Here is a 21,005-nt window from a genome sequence, read left to right as displayed (position 1 = left end):
CCCACAGCCACAGCAGCACAGAGTTGGTGGAGACCATTTGGTCCTAGCAAATCCTCCAGGCCATATGTGACAAGTGGCAAAAGAGCCCAGTGTGAGAAAGAGAACCTCCTACCTCCTGAGGAAGACCATTTGGCTGTTTCACAACCCATAATTGTTAGGAAGCTCTTGTGGTGCAGTCATTTTTTTTGTTGTGCCTCTCCATGATGCCATTTGGGGTTTTCTTGGCCAAGTGATTTGCCATTTCCTTCTCCTGCTCATTTGACAGATGAGGAAACTGAGGTAAACAGGGTTTAGTGACTTGCCCAGAGTCACACAGCTAGTAAGTGTCTGAGGCCAGATTTGAACTCAGGAAGAGGAGTCTTCCTGACTCCAGGCCTGGAGGTCTGTGCACTGGGATGCACCTGGCTGCCCTGTATGCTAATTTTCCTTCTTTGTGATTTCTACCCAAGCTGGAGCCTCTGGGACCAAGTAGAACCAATTCCTTGCTCCTTTATGGGAGAGCCCTCTACCCAGAAACAATGATTTCCCCCTGAGCCTTCTGTGCTCCTTTAACCAGGGTTCACACTGAATGGACTTGAAGCCCTTACCCCTCCTGGCTTCCCTCCTTCAAAAGCTTTCTTTGTGTGCAGATGTCCTTCCCAAAATTCAGTTGTGACACCCACCCCTCCCACAGTAGGCCTCCTCCATGAACACCGGCTGTCCAGATTGATATGGGCCTCCATTAAACACCAAAGCCCCTGTCCCAGCATCCTCTGCTCCCTTCTGGTCTTCCTTCCACCACTGCTCTGGGAGCATACAGTTCTTACATCAGACCTTTTAAGGAACAGAATTTGGAAGCCTCCTCCTGCCATGTACAGAAGTACTATCCTGCTTCAGCCTTCCATAACCACAAAGCACCAGTGGCTGCTAGGGACCAGGTCCCTGTCTAGAACCAGAGACTTGGACAGCATTGCCAGGAACTTGTCCAGGGCTAGGGCCTTGGGTACCAGACTACCTTGGTTGAGCGAGCCTCAGCCTCCCAGACTCTTGGTATGAAACAAAGGAACTCTCAAAGAGTGTGAGCTCAGTCAGACTGTGGATACCCAATTACCTGGCTGACCCATTACCTGGCTGATCTCCCTGTAGGCTCATGCCCTTCCCTGGTGTCTTAAAAGATAACAAACAAGGGTCTCACAGGATCCTTGTAGGAGGCAACTGGAATCAACTCAGGCTTCCCCTGTACTATGATCAAGTGAGATAAAGCAGTTTGCAAAGCTTAAAGTCTCTGTAAATGGTAGCAAATTGGCCACCAATAAATGGTCAAGTCTCCTAAGGCCTGAGCTTCAGTACCTCCCTGCTGCCTTTACTGTGGCTCCCATTCCCACCCAACTGCTGAGTCCCTGGCCTGCTCTGCTCTTCCCTCTCACAGGATGCCCTCCCTCAAACTAGGAGTTATTGCCTTCAAACTGAGTCTTCTTCTAGCTCTTCTGTATATACTGATACCTGTCCTTGTCTCGCCCTCCAAATGCAAGCTCCTTGTGAGCAGGAATTGTTTCCAGGATTGTCTTTTGTAGCCCCAGCTCTCAGCCCAATGCCTGGTACACAGGAAGTGCTTAAGAAATGCTTGCTGATTGACTGAACCAACTTCCCTTGGTCCTAGACCTGTCTTCTTCCAAAATCATTTCATCTTCTACTCACAGAAGACCACGCTTTTCCACACCAGGTGCACCCTGGGCCAGGAGGAGGACAAGGCTCACTGCCTTTGCTCAGTGCTGTCCCTTCCAAACCCTCCTCCCTCTGCCAGAACAACTCAAGCCCTCCCTACCTCTGAAATTCACTCTGTGGACATTCGGCCCTGCCTAGCCCCTTGTGGCAGGCCCCCTGTAGGCCTCCGAGTCCTTTCTCAAACACCCCCCTCACCTCCCCCCTTCAGATCCACCCCTTCATTCCCCCTCAGACGCCCATGTGGGCACTCACATAGCTCCCATCACCACCTGTCATTCCAAAATTCCTCTCTGACCATAACCTTCTACCTCTCCCTCTGTAAGCTCATTCTTTGTCCTCTACTCACTCTCTAGTCTCTCCATCCTCCCCTGTTCTTGCAGTCCAGCCTATGGAAATTCACCAAGCATGTACCAGTCACCTACAGTGTGCGAGGCTCCTAGCACGACAAAATGTCAAACAGATAATCCACTGGGGGAAACAGCACAGGCACAGACAAATAAATACAAAGTAATTTGAAGTGGGGAGAAAACTCACAAGTGGGAGAATCAGACAGGAAGGACTCAATAGAGAAAAAAACATTTGAAATGAGCCTTGAAGGGAGCTGAGAATTCTAAGAGGGAATATTCAAGAAAGGATGATGATGATGATGACAGAAAATAGCACTGTGCTACATATTTTATGATCACTGTCTCATCTGATCCTTACAACAACCCTAGAAGGTAGGCAGCATTATTATCCCCATTTTACAGATGAGGAAATTGAGGCAAATAGAGCTGAAGTGACTCTCCCAGAGTCAAACAGATTTGAGCTGAGGTCCTCCTGACTGCAGGCCCAGCCTCTACTCTCCACACCATCCAGCTGCCCCTATGTAACCTGTGCAAAGACATGGAGGTGGGAAACAGAATATCATGTACAGGAAACAGGAAGTTGGCCAGTTTGGCTACAAGTGTGAGGAGAGTAATATGAAATAAATTTGGAAAGATAGGTTGGAGCCAGGTTGGGAAGTTTTAAATGCTAAACAGTGGAATTTGTATTTTATCTTATTGGCAATAGGGAGCCACTGAAGCTTCTTGAGAAGGGCAGACCTGTGCTTTCAGAACATCAATTTGTCAGTTTTGTTTTAGAAGAAGAAATCAAAGCTATCTAGAGTGATGTAAAAAAAGTGCTCTAACTCACTATTAATTAGAAAAGTGCACCTTAAAACAACTCTGAGGTACTACCTCACACCTATCAGATAAAACGGAAAAGGGAACAAATGCTTGAGCACATGGGGCAAATTGGAGCACTAATACATTGTTGATGGAGTTGCGATCTAGTTCAGTCATTTTGGAGAACAATATGGAACTAACCCAAAGGGTTATAAAACTAGATCTGTACTCCAAAGAGGTCAAAGAAATGGGAAAAGGATGTCTTTATACAAAAATATTTGTAGCAACTCTTTTTATGGTGGCAAAGAATTAGAAACTGAGGGGATGCCCATCAACTGGGAAACAGCTGAATAAGCATATGATCTTAATTGGATACAACTGTGCTGTAAGAAATGCTGAGCAGGGTGCTTTCAAAAAAACTCAGAGAGAAGTATATGAACTGATACAAAGTGAAATGAACAGAGCCAGGAGAACACTGTACATATTAACAGCAACCTTGTAATGATGATCAAGTGTGAATGACTTCCCCATTTCCACAGTAACCAAGATCTAAAACAATCCTGAAGGACCTAGGATAAGAAATCTCCAGTGAAAGAACTGATGTAAACAGGACTGCAGCTTAAAGCATAATTGTTTCTTTCTCTCTTTTCTTGTTTTTTTTCTAATATGGCTGATATAGAAATATGTTTTGTCTGATTTCCCATGTACAACTGATACGTTGCTTGGCTTTTCAGCAGGCAGGGAAGGGAATGGAAGGAAGGAGAAAATTTGGAACTAAAAAATTTGTAATGATATTACAAATAAAAATAATAAATTTATTTTAAAAATTTGTCAGTTTTGCGGGGTTGAACTGGAGAAGGGAAAAACTAGATACAGGGAAATGAATTAGGATGGAATTGTAATCAATAGTCTGGGCTAGAGGCAATGGGGGGCAGTGAGGTGGCTATGAGACCAGACATGAGGGAAATAATGTGAATGGCACGCACCCCCCTCTCACGTGGACTCCAGAAGCGTACACCTTCCCCTAAGAAGGGAGACCAGAACTGAACAGGGAATGCCCAACACAGACATGATACAGCCCCTTCTGAATCCCTCTTTGTCAGGGAGGGAAGCCCAGAAGGTGAAGGAGCTCCCTCTCTTCTGAAATAACCCTCTGGGGATCCCAAGGTGACTTCAGGTTCCTGATTTCTCTAAGTGCCTCAGTCCTGTGGGATTCAATTCCCTAATATTAGCCCCTTTTCGTTATAGAGGGGTTCAGGGGATACCCAGACGTTATAGAATGATGCCTTGAGACAGAAAGGGTAACTTAGGGACAGGCAGGGGTCTTCCCACAACTCTACCAGGTCAATAACAGGTTCTCCTGATTGTGGTTTAGTATTCTAGGGACTCCTAGAATTAGAGGCTCCTGGTGCAGGCTGAAATCCTGCCTCTCCCAACCTGGGTGACTCTGTGGGCACATCTGGGCCTCAGGTTCCTCATCTATAAAATGAAGGCGTTGGATAGGATGGCCCCGAGGTTCTAGATACATGATCCTCTGACCCTCCTAGACTCATAAGGGTCTCAGGTGCTGCGCCCCCCCCCAGACACAAACCCACACCCGCTTCACTTGCCTCCCGCACGCAGCCGCAGCGCACGGACCCGCGCCTGTCCCGCGGACCGCAGGCACCGCACACACGCATGTACACACACACACACCCCCACGAAGCCAGAGGGCAGAGGGGCCACGAGGACACAACACGCACACACTCCTCTCACGGACCTTGCACACAACACAACACACGCACACACTTTGCCACACAAACGCAGCCCACAAAAGTCCACACAGCCCCACAGACCTGGAATCCGAAACACCCGAGCGTGCCCCAAACTCTCACCTCGCTCAAGAGGCTTCTCTCCCTTCCCTTCCCTCAGTTTCCCTGTATGTAAAGTGCGAGCTCGGCTCCCACGCCCTCTGAGATCGCCTCGGAAGCGCCAAATCCAGGACCCCGGGATCTGCCCCTCTCCCCGACGCTGGCCAGGTCCCTCCGGCACACTCACCTCCTCCTTGTGCTCTGGCTCCTTGGATACAGTTTACAACCCCCCGCGTCTCCATGGTAACCGCCGCCGCGGCGGCCTCAGAACGACAGGCCGTAAAGGGAGCGAGCAGGGGATGGGGTGGGGGGCAATGTCCCGCGTGCTCCCGGGGGCCACGCGGAGGCACCGAGCGCGTTCGCGCGCATCTTTCATCTTCCTTACAGTCCTCGGACTGCCCCAGTTTCGGCCCGTTTCTAGTCTCCCGCCTCCGGGCTTTTGCCTTGTCCGAGCAGGCCTCTGCGCCCAGACCGCACGCCCTCGTCTCTTTTGTTTCCCACCCCTCTCCGGACCGCCCCAGGTTGCCTCCTCCCGGAAGCCTCCCCTGACGCGCTCCCTCCTCGTTTTCCGAAGGCATCTTCGTCCTTGTACACTCGGTGAGCCATGGCGGCTTCCCTGGCCTACAGCAGCAAACGCAGACCGCCTTGCTCGGCGTTCAAAGCCCTTCACAAACACAGACTCAGCTGCAGCCACCCTGGCCTGCGGGCAGTTCCACCTACGTGCCGTCCCCTCCCTGGACCCTGGGCGTTCCCTCTAGCCCTCCCCTGCCTCTTCCCAGTGCCGCCTCCTACAGGAAGCCTTCCCCAGGCCTTCTAGGTTCCAGGGCTCCCCTCTGTCCAGCCGATGGACTCGGCTCCGTGGAACCCCATCGGGGGCTTTCTTGGCCTATCCCTCCTCCGGCCCATTGTACAGATGAGGGAAGTGTCCGAGGCTGTATCCGAACCCAGACGCTCCGACGGCAGGCCAGCGTCCAGTCCCCTCCGGCCCCCCAGCTGTCCGGGCCGCGGCTCGCGGGGTCGGTGCGTGTTTGCAGGTTAAGCTCCGGGAGGGCAGGGGCTCCTTTCTGCCCTTTTTTGTGTCCCCAGCTCTTAGCCCAGGGCCTGGCCGTGACTGACAGCTGTGTGGACATGCCCTCCCCTAGGTTAGACCAAGTGCCTCTGCACGGTTTCTTACTAGGCGTCTCTTGACTGACTGCTCGACCGTGATCTTGGCATGCCCAGGACTGGCCCCTGCATTGATGGATGGTTTCCTGAGTACAGCTGCGCATGGCACTGGACCAGCCTGCACTCCACTGGGGGTCCTACCTGGCCTCTGCGCAAAACTACCCACCATCCAGATTTATGACAAATGATAGGTATAGACGAATGGCGTTTTGTCATTTATCAAGTTTTTAATTGTATTTTAAAATGTAAACAAATCATAGTTGGGGCGAGTGAAAAATAAAGGGGAAGGTTTGGGCGGCAGTTGCATTTGCTCAGCTGACTCCTGACTTCAGAAACGAGTCCACAAGCATTTATAAAGTGCCTGCTATGTGCTGGGCACTGTGCTAAACCCTGGGGACACTAGGGAACTAGCTAGGGGATACAGGCCTTGGGGGGCTAGGGAGAAAAGCTGACCGATTCAGTTTGGGACATATTGAGTTGAAGATGTCTGTGACATCCAGTTTGGGATGGTCAGTAGACAGTTGGAGATGGGAGTCTGAGGATTGGAAAGCCTCAGGATTTTTGATGTGGACTTCCTGCCCTTCTCTGACAACAAATGGGGCTGATTCAAAAAGCCAGGATGTCATAGGCTGCCTTTATTAAACTATCTGGGATATCTGTAAAAGAGATTCGAAAACACTTGGAGTAGTGAGAATGCTTGCTATTCAAAGAGCAAACACTGGTAAACACAACAATTCTGCAGTTACAATACTAGATTGGTCATGGAGGGAACACAGTCAGGGCCCAATTTCTCCATTTGGGGAAAGAACAGAAAGGCTTCTGCTTGAGCATGAGCACTACAATGGTGCCACCCGGTGCCACCCGAGTCTGCACCACTTCAGCAGTGAAGGATGACATTTCAGCTACCTAATACATACTCCTCCAGTGATGTATCTGAGTATCTCAGTTTAGCTGTCTTTTCTTCCAGGAGGAAACAGATCTCTAAATCTGACATCTAAAAGAGGCAGAACAGCTACAAGGATGCCAGGCACAAAATCACTGATATTTATTAGAACGCATGTTTAACAGAGTCAAACACTTAGAAAGTGTCCAACCCCTAAAAACTCTGAAGTTCTCATTGGTTAATGTCGGTGTCCACTTTCACAATTTCCATTTTACAATGTGAGAGAAGGGTGCTAGATGAGACACAGATAATTACCGGGAAAAACGTGGGTTCCTCTGACCCAGACTCCCCAAAGTAGGGGCCCTTGCTGCCCCCTTGTGGAGGCAGAAGACTTCTATCTCCCAATCAGATCAGCACCTTCCTCAGAAGCTGCAGTATTGGTCCGTGGTTACAAACATTCTGAGGTTGCAGAGAAACACTCAAGATTTACCATATCACAACCCAGTCATCCATGCTCCTGATAAGTTACCTCCTCTAAGCTAAGTATCATTACACTCTGCCTTCAATACTCCCAAGCTAATAAGAGATGATATGCCTTGGAAACAAGAGTCGAGTTACAACTTCAGAAATGCCTGAACAGTTCATCTCCACTGGCAGTCCTGAGATTCTATGAGAAGACTTTGCACACTTTGTTTTAAATGGACTGTGTGTGTGTGTAGACATATACATACACACACACACACACATATACACATATATCAGAACAATATAACAGCACACTGCAAATCATATCTTCTTATCCAAATTAAAAAAAATTAAAGCAACCCCTAAAAGAGTAAAAGTACTGTCAGATTTGATTCCTACTCATTCACCCACAAGCAAAAATAATTTTTATCAAAGACCAAGACATAATTTGGAGGAGATGCTAGGCAAACAGGGAGTTTTAACCATGCCTTAATCCAGGCAGACTGTTGGTCAAAACCCCTGCTGGGCGTACATCCCCATCACCCAAGTGAGAGTCCAGCCATCCAAAGCCATTGCAAATCCTTAAACTCCCAGCAGGAGCTGAAGACAGGAAATCCAAGCCGCCTCCAGGTTCAGGGGTTGGGAAGAGGGAGGTCATCTCTGTCAAGGTCCCAAAGGGCAATCATCTTTGCAAGGGAATAATATTGCAGCTGAAACACAACAGAAAAAGGGATTCAGGTTTATGTTTTACACACCATTAAGAAAATCCAAAAGATGCTTTCCTACTTCTGTTGCTTTAATCTTTCATTTTGTGTGTCTATCTTAAAGTATATGCTCAAAGCACAATCCTTCTGATTACTAAAAAGGGAGTGAACAGTGAGGGGCAGTGTGGTGCAGTGGATAGGCGATAGGCACTGGACTTGTAGTCAGAAAACCTGAGTTGAAATCCTAGCTCTTACACTTATCAGATGTGTGTTCACGGATAAGTCTTTTACATTTTATGAACCTGCGTCTTCTGTAAAATGCCTGTAACACCTGCTTCAGAGGGCTGCTCACTGTGAGGCTCCAATGAGATGATGTACGTAAAGAACTTTGAAAAGATTAATATGCTTTATAAGTGTTAGCTCTTTTTTTATTCTGGCTGATACTGGGGTAAATTTACTTTCAGGCCTCTACTTTGGGACAGTTTACAGCTTGAGGAGGGGTTTGACTGAACAGGCAACTGCTATGTGCAAAGTACCTTGTCATAATCTAATAATCACCAAAACTGTCTACCCTAAGAACAGCAGCCCATCACCTAGGAAAGACTAAACTAATGGGGGCCCCTGAGTGTGAGGTCAGAAAAGAGAAATATAAAGAATCCAGAGCTGCGCGGGAACACCGGGCTTTGTTTCCTTCTCAGTGACTTCAGCAGCGTTGTCTATGTACAAACCAACCAAACAATGAAACCACTGAAATTAATGTTGTAAATAGAGGAAGAACTAATACACAAAATGATGGCCCTGATGATACTCATTCTGGCTCCCTCACGAAGGCTGCAGGCTATGGTTATGAAACACTATGAAATGTCAGGTTTTTTTCAATATAAGCATCAGCTTTTCTAATTTTTTCCTCTTTTTCAAAACTTCTTTGGCTCTCTGGGAGTGGGGAGGGGTGCAGGGGAAAATCTAGGCAATCAATTTTTAAAAAAAGAATAAGCTTGACCCCGAAGAAGGCTGAAAAGACCTCTTCCCATGCTCCTTGGCAGAGGTCAAGGTCTACAGGTGGGAAATGCTGCAAACAAGGTCAGATTTTTTTGATGTTGAATGCTATTGATACTTTTTTTATGATGATTTATCATCATGATGACTCTTTGAGGAGCACGAGGGATACTGGGGAAAATCCAGGCATTAAAAACAAGAAATGAATGAATAAAAACATCCACAGTCTACATGACGACTACACAATGTGAACAGAGAGAATAATAAAGCTGGAGGCTGCCCTAATGATGAAGCTGGCCCCAGAGAAGAGCGGAGAAAACCCTGTGAGGTGGGATGCAGAGGAGCAAAGTGTGGAGCACTGCATCTGCTCTCGGATTCAGTCAAGATAGGAGTTTTGCTGAACCACATTTTTTCCCCCAATTTCTTTTTGTTATGAGAGGTGACTTACTGAGTAGGTAGAGAAGGTTAGGAGAGATATTTGGATGTGATGGTGATATGAAAGCAAGAGAAAACAACAGAAATTTTTTTAAAAACCAAAGAGTACGCTGCTTTTCCAATTCCATCTTACCCTAGCAGTCCTTTCCCAGCCCAGCGTATAGGGACAAGTCTGAGCTGGAGTCTCTCACCTCTCCGGAGCACTGTCACATTCAACGGATGCTGAAAGACAAAGAACAGTCAATATGAGGGTCAAATTAGAAGAAGCTTCCTGAAATCAAGTTCTGGTAGTGATGCTGCCAAGCATGCACAGTCTGCTTGAGCTAGGACAGGCAGGTAGGGGTGGCATGGAGCCCAAGGGATTCTGACCCCAAGTCATCCAGCCTGTAGAGTTCTGAAGAGGGGATTCAAGCAACCTTTACTTCCCTTTCCCTCAGAGAGATCTAGGCCTGAAAGAAACCAAACTCCCTGTTAGCATCAGGTAGGAGGGGAGCGGAAGAGCTAAGCGCTAAACCAGCGCCCCCAGTTTGGAGAATGCTCTTGAGATCTTCAACACCTCTAAGGACCAAGTTGGGGGTTCAATGCTGTTCCAAAGGGCCTTAGTCTGGGCTGGAATAACAGGGACTTTCAGCAAGCAAGAAAGGACAGTTCACATCACTTCTGCAAGCCAACTTAAGGATTTTTTTCTCCCTAATTAATAGACTTCACTGCTGTATTTTACCTATCAGAATAAAAATTCATGGAATCATGGAACTGCAGATTTAGAGCTTGAGAAGGTATCTCTGAAATTTATCTAGTTCAACACTTTTATTTTAACAGATAGGGAAACTGAGGCCCAGTGAGCTTAAATGACCTGCCTCAGGCCACACAGGTCAGTAAGTGGAAGAGCTGGGATTTAAAGCCAGGTCCTCTGATTCCAAATCTTGCATTTGACCCAATACTTCACGATGCTGGGCATCCCCAGAAGTTTCTGTAAAATCTTCAGGAGGCCTTGGAAACCAAGGGAGCACCCACTTCAGTTTACTACCATCCAGTTCAGCAGTCAATTTCAGCACCTGTTATGTCTGAGATATTGTGCCAAGGGCTGAAGCCAAGCCTCCTTGGGCACTGTGCCAGACAGGGCCCAGCACTGGAAAGAACCTGAGCATATCTGCACAGAAGTGTGAGTACCCAGATGGGGCTTTTGGAGGAAGGATTGTTTTGGCTAAAATAAAAGAGAAGAGCCTCGGGTCAACCTCAGAATGAGAGAAGAGAGGACGTGGCCACCTGACTCACCCCTTCGCTGTGCTGGACCACTGTTCCAATGTTCTGAAGATTCTGGAAATTGTGGACATTTACTGAGCCAAACTCCACGATCTCATCATCCACTTGGAGACCCTTGAAAGATGAGACCAAAAACATGTGAGAGATTCTAAAGAGACTTCCACTGTCCAATGCCTTTCAAAAGTCAACGATGGCCAACGTGCTGATATGTTTTGTTTAGCAGTATTTTGTTAAAAAGGATCATAGGATCATGGATTTAGAGCTGGTAGGGACCTCAGAAATCCTCTATGCTGAAGGGGTCATGAGTGAAAAAAATTTAAGAAGCCTTTCAGTCTATTCCAAAGTCCTCATGTCACAGAGGATATTGAAACCCAGAAAAGAGTGATGTGTACAAGCTCCCAAAGGTAGTCATGAGTGGCACAGTAAGGACTGGGGTCTACTCTAAATGCAGTCCTCTTTCTCCTGCAGGAGCCAGGGCAGCATTGGAGGTGAGGAAGAAGGGTCACTGGAAAGTGCTGGTGATGCTTTTTAAAAGCATCGTTAAAACCCTTTAAATATCCAGTGACATTTGCCAGCAAGAACTGTAAAGTAAAGAGACTATTTTTTCCTGAAGGGAATAATCCTGAAGATTAGAAACAAGTACTTTAGATACTTGGAGGCTGGAAACCACTTCCTCCTGCTGGTTCCATGACAGACATGGATAGACTATCACTGGAAAGTTTCTGCTCCTTGTGACACCTCTGGGTGCCCTTTGAGGGCCATCTGACTAAAAGAACATTTGGAAATGAAAACTGTGGCTATCACTGGGGGTTGTATGGGGGTCCCGGGGTAAAACCAGCCACTGGTTCTCACTGCCCTCAGGAGCCCTGGCTCTATTTCCTGCCCTCAGCACTTAACTGGGGTTGTTCCAGAGAAATCCAATTCAGAGGAAAGAACAATTGCTAATAATCTTTGTTCTCATTCCATCCCAACCGTCAACCATGAAAACCACGGGCAACTCACTCTTCTTTCCAGGTGAAAAAAGCCCAGAGTCCCACAGGCCTGGAACACATAGTCCTGCCCCATCTCCTTTGCCAATAAGCTGTTCTGCCCCCTGCCCCCAGGGTGCTGTAGCTGCTGCCAAACTTACCGAGTTACTGGCTGGAGAGCCTGGGCTGATGCTGTTTACTTTAGCAAAGGGCCGAGGGGGATTCTGGCTCAAGCTCTGGCTTGGGCCCTGGCCCTGACTCAAGGCCTCGTTCTGTGCCTCGGCTGCGTCCCTTGCTTGCTTCTCTTTCCCCCTGGCATGGAGCTGGTGCAAGGCATCTTCTACCTGCTTCATCAGGGCTTTGTGGTCATTCTGCAGACCTAGAAGAGAAGCTCCTAGTAGAAAAGGAAGAAAGCCATGCCCCCAAACCAAGGCTAGTGTACATCTTTAATCCCACATTCTTAGTCAGGCAATTCCCTCAACACATTTCCCTTACAGGGAAAATGGGAGGATTGTTAGTTGAGAACTATTTCTGAATGTCCCCCCCAAAAACCATGCTGCACCATGATGGGCCAGGATGGTGTGTTTTGGTGGCATCTGTCACTGTGAAGTTAGGCACCCAATAAAAAGGCTTTCAACTGTGGGAATCTCACAGCAGAATCCTAAGATCATGGATTCAGAGATGGGAGAGACTTCAAAAGTTGAGTCCAATTCCCTTGTTTTTTACAGATAAGAAAACTGAGGCTCAGAGAGCTTAAGTTATTTATCCAAAAAGGCAATTAGTGGCATAGGTGGGACTTGAGCCCTGGTCTTCTGACTCCAACCTAAAAAACTCATTTATAATGACCATTTTACCGAAAGTTTGACTGAGGCCCAAAGATATTAATTGAACCCAAGTTCAAGGGACTTAAGAGCTGAATTTCTGTTCATCATGTTTCTCAAGCTCATGGTAGGGCAGTTACACTCTTCCATACTCACAGATAATATTGTGCCTTGCTGTACGAACTTGATATACATCCACATCTGCTCGAGGATATCCCTCAATGTCGACCAGAGGTTCATTCATCCCAACTCCTTTTTGCTGGGGAAAAGAAATATGGTTAATAGATGTCGTTAATATAAACTCATCATGTTCTCTTTTCTCAAAGTATTTTTCTTTGTACCTGTAAGGGGGAAAGTGTAGATTGTGAAAGGACAAAGAATCTATAACTAGTACCTAAGGACAAATGCCTTAGAAAGGCAGGAAACCTGGTTTAAGGGAAAGAATTCTGCTTTTGTAGTGTTGGACCCAAATTCAAATCTAGGCTCTGGTATATACAACCTATGTGTTGTTGGACAAGTAATTTACCCTCCCAGTATCTCAGTTTCCTCATCTGTAAAATGAGAGGGTTGGACTAGATGGCCTATAAGCGCCCCTGTAACTCCAGATTTATGACCTCACGATCAGGTGGACTAGGACCTCAGAAACCGGGCCTGATGGACAACTGAGTGAACGCTTGACATGTAGTCAATTTCAGGGTGTGCTCCCTGACCTTTCTGTCTTTTTGCACTTTACTAAACTCCCTTAATGCTACAATCCAACAACACTGGCCTTCAGGCAATAGCAGAGAGAGCATGGAAACAACAGGCTATGGGACAAACTGAAGATGAACCAACAGAGGGAAGGCACATGAAAGAGGATCAGGAAAGATTTCTGGTTTCTGTTGTTCAGTCATTTCAGTCATGTCCAACCCTTCCTGACCCCATGTGGGGTTTTCTTAGCAGAGATGCTGGAGTGGTTTGTCATTTCTTCCTCCAGGTCATTTTACAGACAAGGAACTGAGAGAAATGAAGTTAAGTAACTTGCCTAGGGTCACACAACTAGTTAGTGCCTGGTCTTCCCAACTCCAGGCTCAGTGCTCTAGCCCACTGCACCATCTAGCTACCCTAGCTCTACAAGTTTCTTGAAAAAGATGGAACTTCAGAGCTGGGACCTAAAAGAAGCCAGGGGAGCCAGGAGCCCCAAGTGCTTATTTGGCCTTTGTTCATTTGTTTATTCTTGATCTGTATTTTCTGAGGTCCAGCTGCTGCTTCCTCACATCGTGAATGCTATGTTCTTGAAGGATCTCAAGAGCTGTTAGAGGCAAAGACGTGGAAACATTCAGTGTTCTCTACGTGGTCTGATCTAGTGCAAAGTCTGATTGATGTCTTCTTGGTCTGAGCTTTGCCAGATTACAACCTTACAACTGCAGACTTGCCCCTGGTGAGAGCTCCAGTGGACTGCTGCTGGCCTCAACTTCCATCAGCTAGCTGGAAGGTTCTGCAGGTTTGGAACAACAGAACTGGAGGTCTGTCCTTGGTATAGGTTAATCAGCTGTTGGCCCAGCCCAGGTTTGTGGGATAAATCCACAACATGGTGTTTCCCCTCCTGTTACTGTTATCCCCAGTAGAAAACAAGCTTCTTGAGGGCGGGCCCCTTTATCTTTGTATTTCCAGTGCCAGATGCAGGAGCAAGATAAATGTTTGCTGAATTAGACTGTTGAACCAAGTGTGGATACGAGCTAATGATGATGACAATAAGCCCTGGTCTGGGGCGTTCTGAAGTTTAACCCCAGCTCCAAAGGATTAACCACCCGATAAGACAGACAAGAGTGAAAACCCTCAAGAGAAGAAAACTATTGAAATTTGACTCTTCGGAAAAACAGGTGTCCTAAAAATGCTTTAAAACCCTCTTTCATAGCTACGTAACGTAGATAAAATGAAAATATATTGTCCTTCATATCCAAAATGAACCCCCTGAGCAAAGTGAGGAGGCTTGATTCTTAGGCTCATTTTATTTTAGCTTTCCCCATTCAAAACTGTGTTCAAAACCCTGCTTTCCCAGACCTCAGGAAGCCAACCAGATCAAGTACAATGGCCCTGAGTTCCCCTACTGCCCCTTGACCCTCCTAGGCTGCACACAGTTCTATCCTTTACCACATGAACTTACTAATTTTCAGGTAAATTATCATTAATTTCCTGCCTGATGTTATAAACTCCTTAAGGGTACAAATTTCCTTTTCTCCCTATAGCAGTTGGATAATCTATTTAAAAATAAAGTACCCCATCCTACAAAGAGCAAATCGGGGTCTCTGTGCTATGAATCCATTGCTTAGTAGCAAAGAGTAGGCTCTCAGAGACCAAAGGGAATCTGAACAGAGTCTGGGGCTACAAGGTGATAATGTTTAATGTAAAATTTTGGAATAATCTCTTTGTTCTCTCTGAAGCAAACTCAGAAAATGCCTCCTCCTACATCAACAAAAGCCAGCCAAGGCTGACTTAACATTCCTTGGGAGACCTTTCACCTAAGACACTATCTTAAATAATGGGACGTTTTTCATATCTTAATATTTGTAGACATATACTAAGTTATGGCATGTTAATGGTAAAAAAGAAACAGACATCTTGGGTTGTAATTTCTATGTGAAACTTTGTCAAACTCTGTTATCTTATTGTATTTACAACCTATGCAATTAAGAAATTCCTTTCTAATGGTCTAGTTAATCACTTATGGAGACCATAAATCTGAAGGACACAGAACACTTCTTTGTCCTAAAACAGATTTAAGGCTGCCCAATTTTTGTATCGGTAGACAGAACATTTTTGGCTCCATAATGCATTATGTTACTGTTTTTTTTAATAGGGAATTGATCAATTAATTAATTAAATCATAGAATGTATGTATTTAGCCTGTTGGCTTTTCTTTAACCAAGTTTTCAGGTCAACAAAGGTGAGTCACTAGGGCTGGTAAGGTTCCTGGGTTTGGGTCTCAGCAGACTTTCAGCCACCTTGGCCACCAGGGGAGGAATCCTTCAGAGGCAACTCCAGACTCCAAGAATAGTTTCTCTCGTACATAGAGCACAGTAAGCTCTTTATACACATTGTCTCACTTAATCCTCACAGCAAACACAGGCTGGATAAAAAAGTCTTAGGGACAGGGACAGGACCGGACCTACGATTCTGTTGATATAAGAAACTCCCCAGTAAGGCAGCTCCACATCTTTTTTCTCTCTTGTCTGGATGAGATGAAAGTGTATGGAATTTCCCCAAAGCTCATGAAACCAGTATACATGAGAGTTGGGATTGCCTGGTCTGCTTGGCCCCAAAGCCAGCTCTCTATCCATTGCACCACGTCACCTCTTCTACTGGCGGTATTATATATGTATACATATACATACACACACACACACGCGCACACCATGGCGACAAATATGGTAGATATTTATGTACATATGTATGTTTGCATGTGTGTGTGTATGGTATTCATGGGAAAACAGGATCACAGAACAAGTAGCCTGCTCAACAGATTTCATAAAAACCTGAGAAGACTGATGATGAGTGAAGTGACCAAAACCAGGAGAGCATTATACACACTAACTGCAACGCTGTGTGATGATCCACTTTGAAAGACTTAGCTCTTCTTAGCAATACAGTGATCTTAGACCATTCCAAAAAACTCATAATGGAAAATCCTACCACATTCAGAGAAAGAACTCTGGAGTCTGAATGCAGATCAAAGCAGACTATCTTCTTTTTTTCGTTTTTTCTTTCTCAGGTTTTTTTTTCCTTTTTGTTCTGATTCTTCTTTCATAACATGACTAATGTGGAAATATACTGACGAGGACCATACATGTATAGTCTATATCAGATTGCATGCCATCTTAGGGAGGGGGAAGGAGAGGGAGAGGAAAATATTTAGAACTCAAAATCTTATAAAAGTGAATGTTGAAAACGGAAAATAAATAAATAAAAAAGAAGTGACCTCCTCACAGTTACACAGCTAGTGTGACAAACCCAGGTCTTGAAAGGCAGGATGGTGTAGGGGTAGGGCACTAGACTCAGCAGCCAGGAAGACCTCTTCAAATCCTATCTCAGACCCTTACAAGATGTATGGACATTAAGCAAGTCACATTAGCACCCCAGGCCTTAGCTCCCTTATCAGTAAAATAAGAAGATTGGATTTGATGGCTTCTAAAATCCTGCCAACTCTAAATCCACAATCCTATGGCTCCAAATTCTACATGGGCAGTGCCTTGATGGATCTCATCAACTAATCAATCAAAATTTATTAAACAGCAACTATGTGCCAAGCACTGTGTATCACTGGATATACCAAAAGAATAGAAAGGACAGTCCCTGTCCTCAAGGAACTCACAGGGCACAATGACACAATCTAATGGAGGGGGCAACATGCAAATAAATAAATAAAAAGCAAGCAACATCCAGGATAAATGGGAAACAATTAACACAGAGGAGGTACTAGAATCAAGACCTAAAAGACAGAATTTCACTTGGGACTTAAAAGCTGCCAGGGAGGGCAGCACTTGGAACAGAGGAGGGAGAGCATTCTAGACATGGGGGCCAGTCAGAAAAAACACCCAGAGCTGAGAGATGGAGGGTCTTGTTTGTGGAACAGCCAGGAGGCCATGTCACTGGAGTGAAGTGAGGAAGTAAGAAGTAAGGTGAAGACTGAAAAGTTAGGAGGGGGCTGGGCTGTGAAGGGCTTTGAATGCTAAACAGAGACAGAGCATCTTGTATTTGATCCTGGAGGCCATGACAAGTCAAAGGAGTTTATTGAGTAGAGAAGTGACATGCTTGGACCTGTGCTTTAGAAAAATCACTTAAGTGGCTGAATGGAAATGGACTGGAGGGAGGAGAGCCTTGAGGCAGGCTCCAGCAGTTTGGTGATGAGGCCTGCACCACGGTGGTCGCAGTGTGTGTGTGGGGGGGATTCAGGATATGTTATAAACGGGAGAATGACAAGCCTTGGCAACAACTTTGGATATGGGGGGATGAGAGAGAAAGGAGTTCAGGATGACTCCTAGGTTGGGAGCCTGAGGGACCAAGAGGATGATATTGCCCTCTCTAGTAACAGGGAAGGTAGGAGGTGGGGAGGGTTTAGGGAAAAGATAATGAACTCTGTTCTACACATTTAAGATGCTTACTGGACATCCAGTCAGAAAGGTCTGAAAGGCAACTAGAGACGTGACATTGGAAGCCAGCGGAGGGACTGAGGCAAGAAAAGTATATTTGAGAATTGTCAGCAGGAAGAGGGTAATTAATTGCATGGGGGTTGATGAGAACACCAAGTCAGATAAAGGGAGAAGAACACAAAGCCAGGGATAGAGGCCAGAACCTCAGGCTCTCAGAACAGTAAAGAAGTAGAGAACACCTAAGTCTAACAGGAAAAGATGCCCAGCTAATAACGTCTACACCAGTGGCCTCTACTTAAGTAACTGCAGAAAGTATTCCCCACCTCATACCCTGCCCCTCCCTGGGCCACCCACCTTACTTATGGACAGCTTTGATAGGAAACACCCTCCAATCCAGTCAAAATCTGCTGCTCAGTAATGTACCACACAGTCCCAGCACCTCTTGAGGCATTTCTACAGTACCAAGGACTGGTTGTTCTTGGAACAGTCACCCCAAAGTCTGAGTAACACAGCACAGTAGTAGCAAAAGTACGCACTCATACGTCCATACACTTTCCTTACAACAAGCCTATGAGGTAAATTGTTAATGATCAAGGGATCCATGGACTTAGGGTTGGAAGGGTCCTTAGAGCTCCTCTGGCCCAATCTCTCATTTTACAAATGAGGAAACACAGGCCAGAGGCCTACAACTTGCTCTAGGCTCAGCAGCTCCAAAGGGGCAGGGCCAGGATCTGAGATCTCGGCTCCCGTTCCCAAATCCACTGTATCTGGCTGTGATCCTGTTGGAAGTATTGTTTGCCTTATACAGGGTTGGGGGTAAAGAGGAAAGGACAGTTGGGAACAACCAACCTGCTCTGCAAGCTGCCAACAGCAACCCCACAGGATGGGAATTTCGAAGCCTCTTTTCCCATGTACACTGCACGGTGCCAAACACATCTTAATCCAGGTGCTGATAGCAATGTACAATTTGTTAAGCATATTTCTTTCCCCAAATCTTCATGTACAGATAAGGTTACTGAAAATCTGGGAAAGTAAATGGATTTGCAGCCAACAATGCAGCTACTAAATGTTGGAGACAAAATCGAAAAGTAGCTGTCTTGCCTCCAAGTCCGGGACTTTTCATTTCTCATGATAACACAATGCTTTTTCAATTGCCTTTTCCCAGGGGAAGGGGAACTGAGGACAGAGGGACACTTGGTCCGTGGCAAGAAAGAGTCTAAAGTAATAAGAAGTGAGAAAGTGTGTACGAGAGGGTTTCACAAAGAGCCTCAGAAATCACCCAGCAATGCAGTGAACCACACCTCTGTGAAATGCAGCAGTCACATCTGTAAAATAAGGAGAACACCACCAATACCATTTGTCAAATAGCGTTATGAAGAAAGCAAACTCTGAAGTGATATAAAAATGGGAATTTCATTCAGTAAGGTGGCTGTATTTAAGAGCCCTGGGACCAGAAGAACAAGGATGGAGTCCCTGCTCCCAGTCACTACCAGTGGTGACCTCTCTGGAAAATGAGGAGCTACGAAACTAGATGGTCCCAACAATCAATGAATGGACCATCTACAGATTCCAGCAAAGGGATTGGCAGGGGGTAGGGAAGCCTGGTGGGGTGGGTGGGTAACCACCTCGGAGGAGACATAGAAGGTGTAAGATTAGGAAAGTCAGAGCAGGGGACAGGCCTTAGAACAGGGAATTCAGTTATTTCCACAAATATGTAGTAAGCACCTACTACGTGCAAGGCACAGTGCTAGGTGAGAGGAGTACAAAAACAAAACAATCCCTGCAGATGAAGAATTTTTAGTCTGATAAGGTCAGGCTTTCAATCCACTAAGCTGCACTTCCTCAACTGTGCATCACCACCTTATATGAAAAAATCTGGCAAGAGTAGAAGGTATCTGAACACGCAACGACCTAAGACTAATTAAAAATCAAATATTCGGAGGTATTTCTGGTAGAGCTTGCCCATGCTGCATCATGCAACTTCCCTACAGCCTTAGTTGTGGACCCGGGATGTCACAGGTGGGAGGGGCCTCAGAACAGGGGATGTCAGAGGTGGGGGAAGGGCCTTAGAACAGGGGATGTAAGAGGTGGGGGGAGGGGCCTCAGAACAGGGGGTGTCAGAGGTGGGGGGAGGGGCCTCAGGACAGGGGGTGTCAGAGGTGGGAGGGGCCTTAGAACAGGGAATATCAGAGGTGAGGGAGGGGCCCCAGAACAAGGGATGTCAGAGGTGGGGGAGGGGCCTTAGAACAGGGGAATGTCAGAGGTGGGGGAGGGGCCTCAGGACGGGGGTGGTGGTGGTGGTGGTGGTGTCAGAGGTGGGGGAGGGGCCTCAGAACAGGGGATATCAGAGGTGAGGGAGGGGCCCCAGAACAGGGGATGTCAGAGGTGGGGGAGGGGCCTCAGGACGGGGGTGGTGGTGGTGGTGGTGGTGGTGTCAGAGGTGGGGGAGGGGCCTCAGAACAGGGGATATCAGAGGTGAGGGAGGGGCCTCAGGACAGGGGGTGTCAGAGATGGGGGAGGGGCCTCAGGACGGGGGAATGTCAGAACTGGGGGAGGGGCCTCAGAACAGGGGATGTCAGAGGTGGGGGAGGGGCCTCGTTTGACAGAGGAGGACATGGGGTCCAGAGGGCAGGCCCCCCCGCCCCGCCCCCGGCCGCACTCACGTCCTCCAGCACGTCATAGTAGGCCTTGATCTGTGCCTCGATCTCATCCTTCCTCCGGATCAGCTCCTGCACGTCGCTGATGGTCACTGGGGCCGTCTGGCCTCTCTCCGGCGCGGCCCTCTCGTCCCCACACTCCCTCCTCTCAGACATCTCTGAGCCGCTGCTCCAGACGTGACGTAGCGAGAAGAGCGACTACTACGGCTACCCCAGAGGGCCAAAACTACTCTGCCCGCGACCTGGAACAGGGAAGGGAGGAGTACATCGGGAGGGAGCAGCACGGAGGGAGGAGACAGGGGCGGAGCGAACACGTGAGGGAGGGGGCGTGGCTCTGCTCGGGGGGCGGAGCCAGAAATCCCGCCCCCGCTGGAAAGCGGCGGGACTGTGTCTTGACAGGTGCTTTGTGTTCTGCGTTTTAAAAAGCTCTTATTGATATACATTGTTTTTCATCACTTTCATTTCCAAATATTTCCTTCCACCCTTACCTCCCTCGCAAATCATCCTGAGTAAGAAAGATTAAAAAGAGTGGAAAAAAATAATCAACCGGAGAAAGCCTGACCATGTAGGCAACATTCCACCTACGTAGTGCCCCACCTCCTCAAAAAAGGGAGATGCGTTCCGTTATTTCTTGATGGGGATATTTAGTTGTATTGATTACCCAGGGTCCGTGTTCGGCAGCTTTTTGCTCTTCCACTTAACAAACTTGAGAGCCCCTGTGCATACTGTTTTCTTAGTTCAGCTTACCTCACTGCTTCCCCTTCTTCTGAAATCCTCAGAGGCGTCTCTGAATTCTTAATATGCTTTGTTTCTTGAGG

The 21,005-nt window shown here is 46.9% G+C and overlaps 2 protein-coding genes across 4 annotated transcripts in view; both read right to left on the bottom strand.

Annotated features, from left to right (window-relative positions):
* Nucleotides 1-5,015, bottom strand: part of CFAP251 (cilia and flagella associated protein 251) — an 80,757-nt gene extending 75,742 nt beyond the window's left edge. Inside the window, exon 1 of one of the 2 annotated variants that reach the window (XM_072600550.1) lies at nt 4,890-5,015. The gene's annotated coding sequence lies outside the window, so the exon portion shown is untranslated. The other variant, XM_072600549.1, reaches the window with a different exon arrangement.
* A 1,872-nt stretch (nt 5,016-6,887) lies between these two features.
* PSMD9 (proteasome 26S subunit, non-ATPase 9) lies at nt 6,888-20,505 on the bottom strand. 2 transcript variants are annotated; one of them, XM_072600551.1, is made up of 6 exons: nt 20,194-20,505; nt 12,558-12,660; nt 11,742-11,959; nt 10,625-10,726; nt 9,483-9,571; nt 6,888-7,924 (listed from the first exon to the last, which is right to left on the bottom strand). In XM_072600551.1, exons 1-6 carry the CDS (start codon nt 20,341-20,343, stop codon nt 7,897-7,899), a joined length of 690 nt encoding a protein of 229 aa, XP_072456652.1. In that variant the 5' UTR covers nt 20,344-20,505; the 3' UTR covers nt 6,888-7,896. The 2 variants fall into 2 exon arrangements, with proteins under 2 accessions (XP_072456652.1, XP_072456653.1); XM_072600552.1 differs by lacking the exon at nt 20,194-20,505 and adding an exon at nt 18,380-18,821.
* Between the last annotated feature and the right edge of the window lie 500 nt (nt 20,506-21,005).

Source organism: Notamacropus eugenii, chromosome 4, assembly GCF_028372415.1.
Source record: "Notamacropus eugenii isolate mMacEug1 chromosome 4, mMacEug1.pri_v2, whole genome shotgun sequence".
NCBI lineage: Eukaryota > Metazoa > Chordata > Mammalia > Diprotodontia > Macropodidae > Notamacropus > Notamacropus eugenii.
The sequence above is the reverse complement of the archived record's forward strand: the minus strand, read 5'-3'. Positions and strand labels throughout refer to the sequence as shown.